The sequence below is a fragment of the Littorina saxatilis genome, unplaced genomic scaffold (assembly GCF_037325665.1).
Source record: "Littorina saxatilis isolate snail1 unplaced genomic scaffold, US_GU_Lsax_2.0 scaffold_1101, whole genome shotgun sequence".
Taxonomy (NCBI): Eukaryota; Metazoa; Mollusca; class Gastropoda; order Littorinimorpha; family Littorinidae; genus Littorina; species Littorina saxatilis.
The window spans coordinates 1-7,102 of record NW_027126575.1 but is presented as its reverse complement, the minus strand read 5'-3'; the positions used below and the strand labels follow the sequence as shown (position 1 = coordinate 7,102).

General features: G+C 43.7%; 1 protein-coding gene across 1 annotated transcript; it reads left to right on the top strand.

The window, feature by feature from the left end:
- Positions 1-1,586: 1,586 nt before the first annotated feature.
- LOC138955012 (uncharacterized) lies at positions 1,587-7,045 on the top strand (the record flags this gene model as incomplete). The annotated part of the gene is made up of 2 exons (XM_070326737.1): positions 1,587-1,925; positions 2,197-7,045. A coding segment is annotated over exon 2 (3,430 nt), but the record flags the coding sequence as incomplete, so codon positions are not given.
- Between the last annotated feature and the right edge of the window lie 57 nt (positions 7,046-7,102).

Here is a 7,102-nt window from a genome sequence, read left to right as displayed (position 1 = left end):
CCCTATCCCCCCCCCCCCTCCCCGCCCCGCACATCCTCCCGCCAAAAAAAGCAATGGGACAAGAAAATACCGGTGAACGTACTATTAAAACCTTTCAATTTTGTTTTCATTGCAGAGCAAATGTGGCAAGTAACACTTTGAAGAACTCGTTGAAAAAAAAACAGCTTCCTTCAGAAATGGTTTTATACATAAACGATCAAACCAGCATGTTTTCCTGCACGGAACTGCAAACTGTAAGTTAAATAAGCTCAAGAGAGAGAGAGAGAGAGAGAGAGAGAGAGAGAGAGAGAGAGAGAGAGAGAGAGAGAGAGAGAGAGAGAGAGAGAGAGAGAGACTGTAACTGAACTTTATTACCGAAGAATAGAGGTTTTAGGCAAAGCCTAATCTTAAAACCCGTCCCTTATACAAGCACCTAATACAGCCGCACATCATATAGATAGTAAGAAAGACAAAGGTTATAGTTCTTATACACACTCAAAAATGGGAAAACAATATCAATCAATCTTAATAACTTTCTTGGGGACGAATTTTTAAAAAAAATACTGACATTCCAAAATTATCAGAGGAGCAAAAGGGCAGTATTGATCAAGAAATTACAGAAAAAGAACTCCTTATTGCACTTAAAGGCATATGTACGCGCTCCCGTGTTTACAAAGTGTAGTTTGCCCATAATCGATGTCAAACGCACCATAAGACCATATAATGACGATATGTCACCATGCGCGGACCATAATACATGCATTACCGCTTGTTCTAGCCTCTGAAAAAGTGAGGATGTCAACAAAGCCGCGGTGTTAGCTCCCTTGCATCAACGTTACATGTGTTGCCAAATCTATAAATAGGACGATCCAGATCAAAATGAAAATTAACATATCTCAACATTGAAGGGGTCCTAGACCACAATATTTTGCAGGGAACTTAATTTAGCATGTCTCCAGCTGTTGGTAAAGCAATTAGCGTGTATAGTCATCGAGTACATATGCCTTTAAGGGAAAGCGAAGTAATTCTTCTCCAGGATTGGATGGAATAACAACCAATTTCATAAAATTCTTTTGGAGTAATATAAACAAAATGTTATCATCCTCTTTTTGGTCAGCCTTTGAAAAAGGGGAACTATCTGTATCCCAGAAGCGAGCAGCAATCACACTGATACACAAAGGAAAGGGGTTGAAACGAGAGCACCTAAATAACTGGCGTCCTATATCTGTAACAAACACCGACTATAAACTATTAGCGAAATGCCTTGCAAACAGATTAAATCAAGTCATCAATTACTTAATAAGTGAAGATCAAGTTGGGTTTTTAAAAAAAAAGAAATTCCAGCACTGTTATTAGAATGATCGATGACGTCATAGAATATATGAATAACAGTAATCAACCAGATATTTTAATGGCGCTAGATTACATAGCTGCTTTTGACACGATTTCTAAAGAATATATGCTCTGGGCGTTCCAAAAGTTCGGATTTGGTAATTATTTTATTAGGTGGGTCGATACTTTAACAAAAAATACAGAGAGTGTTACGACTCAACTCCAAACAACTCTTGTTTAGCCGAGACTGAAATATTTTGTTGCGCCATTAGGGTAAGAGTCTACGAGACCTTGGAGACGAAGTAATGTCGTCACTAGTATGAGAATCTACATGTTGGATCAACGTCATTACTGCGTCATTAATATGCGAATTTACGTAACTCATGGAGTTGCATCGTGGGATGAAAACAGTTATTTGGAGGAAGGAAACGTGAACCGCTAACCATTACGGTCACTCTATTTGCCGGGTACTGAGAGGCTACAAGTGGGGAACAAGAATCCTGTGTAACCACCGATGAAAAGCCGCCGGCACTTAACCTACCATCCCAAGGCCTGAGATGTAACCCGCAGCCGCACAGACTCGTAGAGTAGTGTCCGGAAAGGAGCATCAAGAGGTAAGGTGTCGTTGTAATATCGAGCGTCCATCAAGGAACAGCTATTATACACTCACATCTATTCGCATATGATATTTGTTTTAGAATGTTTAATGAAGTTAATCATAAACGTACATGCTGCAAGTTAGTTCGGCATATAGATCTAGTATTTTATTCAGTAACCATGCTTGGTTTGTCTGCGAACTGCCCGACATGAAGATAGAGCAATAAGTCAAAATTAACCTTGATCCTAGGATACCGTTGTTAATAACAAGTATTACCTTTGATCCAGGGGTTCGAGCGTCTAGGATCCGCTGGGATAAGGGTGAACTAATCAAGCTACGCCACCAGTGTGATCCACCAGCGAGGAGCAAAAGGAGTTTGTCTACTAATTATCATCATCATCCAGTAATCTTCATCAAGTTCGTCACTGCTACGGTCATCATGTGAATCCAGGCTTCCATCAGGACATTCGGACTTTGTAACTAACCAGCCCATTTGAGATAAGTCCAGTTCGACATAAAACTAGCTGTCAATGCAAGAACAATTAACTATGAACGCAAATTCGTTAGATCTAAAAATAGAAATAGTTTGTTAAAGAATCCGGAAATATTACCAACCAATAAATTTATTCATTAATCTAAATCATCAGTGTTTTACGAGATTGATTTGAAGCATGACTGTTGTAAAGTATTGAATATAACTTTGGTGTGTTCTTAGATATTGTATCTAAAACACAAGGTAAAAAGTGGAACTGCAACAATGGGGGCTCTGTCCGGAGATCTATACTGAACTCGTGTTCGTACCTAAGAAAAACTTGCATTGACAACTGGTTTACCCCATAAATTAGTTAGTCAATTTATCCGTGAAGCGACGGAATTTAGAATATTTTCTGGAAAATCTTTCTTCATTTCTTTCTTCAAAATTCAAAATCGTTTCCTGCTTCATGTCGGATTCACTCATATACAGACCAGACGGTGGTATTGGTAAGTAGAATATTTAAATTATTTCTGTAAGAAGAAATTTTAAATAACTCCGTGTTTGATTTGGGTACATTCTGCCCAAAGAATCTTCGCGATCGCTGTTGTTCACGAACAGCGTTTTTGCTAAATTAATTCGTGGAAGGATTTCCATCTAGTTCGTCGAACAGTATCATAAGTCATAAGGTAAGACATAGAATTGATGTTCGACAACTTCACGGGAAATTGGCAGTTTACTAACTAACTGTCGGTTCGAATTATACTCTCAAGTTCTGATCAAAACGGTGAGTGTGTTATAATTCCAACCAGGATGGACGCTCGATAGTACTAGGACCTTAGTTTAAGTTCAGATTAAATTATAACTCTAGTCGGAGTAACATTTAAAACGTGTTGCTTATTTAAGTTGTGCTTCACATTATTAGTTATCTATAACCCGCGGGTTGATAGTTAATAGTGGGGAAAACTTCTGTGGGTGTGTTGACAGACTGAAGGTCGTCATCACATAAGGCTTTGTAAGGCAACTTACTCAGCGACACACCGCTAAGTCCTAGTTAGTCGTTTCGGTTCAAGATAGAGACGAAGGACAGGTGTAGGAAAAATCACGTGCGCGTGTAACATTGTTTGTACCAGTGTTGAAAGGTTGAACAATACCTGCGGGTAAGAGTCTTCCATATTAGAGTACCACCAAGAGTGGATGTACCAAAGTTTTGTATTTTGAGGGATTACATAAAATGGCTGATACCAGACATCATCAGCACTACACCAGATTCTCGTCAACTGTGGGCATAGACCCAGAATATACAGAAGGAGCAAATCTGATTGATATCACCGATCTAGGTGATGACGGCCACGCCGCTCAGCCTGTGAACGGACATGTCGAGCAGGCCGTTCCATCAAGTCCCAGCGTCAGTTCGATCAAGGAATTGATCACCATGGGGAAAGAGTTGGGTTTGGAGGGAAAGGAACTACAGTCATTCGTCCAAGGGGAGAGGGATAAAGAACGAGCAGCTCAAGAGCGTGAACATGAGCGAGAAGCTCAAGAGCGTAAAGATGAGCGCCAATTCAAAGAGAATGAGAGAGACAGACTCTTTAGGATAGAAGAGCTGCGCATTCAGAGCGAGGTTCAGATGAACACGAATGAAAACGCAGCTCATCCTTCCCAATCCTCACATGACCATGATCCCCGTTTCATTCCCAAAATCCCTTACCTTGATGACAAGGATGACGTTGAATCCTGGCTCAAACAGTTTGAACACTATGCCAGAGATATGAATTTGGACGAATCAAAGAAAGCCTCCCGGCTGATATACTTCTTGAAAGGTAAGGCCCGTACCATCGTGTCCAAAATGGACGATGAGGATGTTGATGACTATGAAAAGGTGAAGAGCGCGTTATTTGAAGGATTCCAGCTCACCGCTGAGCAATATCGCATGAAATTCCGCAATACTAGACGTAATCCCGCGGAAACTTACAAAGAACACATCACTAGACTCGATCGGTACCTAACCAAGTGGATCGAGCTTGATCCGTGCGAGAAAACTGTCAAAGGATTAACCGATTTGATCCTGCGAGAGCAGTCCTTGCAGTCAATGCCTTCTGATCTCGCCGTACATGTCAAAGACCGGAACCCGATCAATGCCAAGGAGATGGGAAAACTCGCGTCCGATTATGAGCTGAACAGAAGCCAAAATAAATTGAGACCGACACCAACGCGAACTCCTCAGGACGGAACGAAACGTTTTGAGAAGGATCATAAACCATCACCTGAACAAGGTAAAAGATCTTCTTTGACACCGGCGGAACGCGAAAAACTCCGAGAAGCAGGACTATGCTTCTATTGTCGCGTGGGTCTACACCGTTCGAGCGATTGTCCCTTACGGAAAAAAGGCAACACCGCCGGAGCTGTGACGGTTGAAGATGTCCGACGCGAAACACAGGGAAGAAAATCCCCGTTAGATAAATTGTGTCGAGACTGCACCACAAAAAAGTTTTCGGATCTAGTTGACGTCAAAGTCAACGGCAAACGAGTGAACGCCCTGAGAGACTCGGGCTGTAGCTCGATTGTGGTGGCCGCACATCTTGTGCCGGCCGACAAAATGACTGGTCAGAGAAAGAGGACCACGTTAGCGGACAAAAGTAAAGTCCGGTACTGCGAGACCGCGATCATTCATGTGGATTCGCCCTTCTTCTGCGGAGAGACAGAAGTCGTGGTCATGGCGGATCCCATAATGCCGGTGCTCATAGGGGAGTTCCATGGAACTCAGAACGACAGGAGGAAAACACCGATTTTCCCTGTCAGAGAACCTGCCTGGTATCACGACAGCGCTGAGACAGTCGCTGGGGCCGTAGATACCAGAGCACAGTCCAAATTGGACAATGATAGAGACAAATCTGCGAGTAAGCCAAGTAGCCGGGAGCCAACATCGGATATGTTTACTCCAAAGGACTTACGCGAGGCTCAGAAGACAGATCCTTCGTTAGACAGCATCAGGAAACAAGCTGCTACCGGAGAAGAGAGAGGCCACATGAGGGTCGTGGAAAAGAATGGTATCTTGTACCAGTCGACGTTCAATCGGAAAGGAGAGGAGTCTTTGAAGGTTATTCTTCCCAAATCGTTCCGTAGTAAGGTGCTCGCATTCGGCCATGATCATCCAATGGCAGGACACCAAGGTCAGCGTCGTACCGCCGAAAGGATTAGACGCGAATTTTGGTGGCCATGCTGTGGTGTTGAGATCCGCCGCTACTGCTTGTCATGTGACGCTTGCCAGCGATCCGCGCCAAAACACCTTACGAAGAAGGTCCCATTGGGCAAGATGCCAGTGTTTGAGACTGCTTTCAGAAGAGTAGCAGTCGATATCATCGGGCCTATTCTTCCTATGTCCGAGAACAAAAAACGGTACATCCTCGTCATGGTTGACTTTGCCACCCGCTACCCTGAAGCTGTCGCGTTGAAGGACATTCACGCCGAGACAGTAGCCGATGCTTTGTGGGATTTTTGGACTAGACTCGGTATCCCAAGTGAAATATTGTCTGATAACGGGAGCCAGTTCACAGGCACTCTGATGCAGGAAGTCACTGAACTCCTCCGCATCAAAAGGAAAACCTCTGCGGTATTTCATCCAGCTGGAAATGGTTTGTGCGAGAGAATGAATGGCACGTTAAAGAACATGCTCAAAAAGATGTGCATAGAACAGCCCAAAGCATGGGATACGTTCATCTCTGCATTACTGTTCGCATACCGCGAGACTCCTCAAGAGAGTTTAGGTTTCTCGCCATTCGAACTGTTGTTCGGGCGTACTGTCAGAGGACCAATGCAACTCTTGAGACAGATTTGGACAGATGAGAGCGTCTCAGATGAGGTCAAAACCACTGCGGAATATGTAGTGAACCTTCGTGAGAGGATCGAAGAGACCTGTTTGCTCGCTCGAGAGAACCTGAAAAAAGCCTCAGTGCGATCTGCTCAATATTACGATCGTAAAGCCAAACCAAGGTCGCTAAAACCAGGAGAGAAAGTCCTGATTCTCAAGCCATTGAAAACAAACAAACTGGAACTCACTTGGCAAGGTCCATTTGAAGTGTTAGAGAAGTTGAATGATTTCGACTACAAAGTCCAAGTAAGGAGGAAGGAAAAAGTATTCCATGTCAACCTCCTCAAGTCTTACGTCGAACGTGAGCAACCTGTCACCGATGGAACAATTCCGGTTGCAGTAGTAGAAGAAGAAGAGGAAGAAGTGATCGTCTCAGTAGTGGTAGAGGAGGACGAAACCACTAACGACGACATCTTCAGGTTGGACAGTCAGAGGACTATCCCAACATTTGAGACAAAGCGCACAGAAGGTTTAGACCACGTGCACTTTTCAGAGAAACTCACTCAGTCACAGCGAACTGAAGCGAGACAGATCTGCGCGGACAGACTAGATAATCTGACCGACGTACCACTCACCACGAATCTGACTACGTGTCGAATCGAGGTCACAGACAAGAAACCGGTCTATATAAGACCACGCCCCATTCCACATGCGTATGTGAAGATGGTGGAGAATGAAGTCGAAGAGATGTTGAAGCTAGGAGTCATCGAACCCGCCAACTCAGCTTACAATTCATCCATTGTTCTCGTCAAAAAGAAAGAAGAAGGGAAGTACCGCTTTTGCGCGGACCTCCGTGGGTTGAATGATGTCACGGTGTTCGATGGGGAACCCATCACCGACGTTCAACATT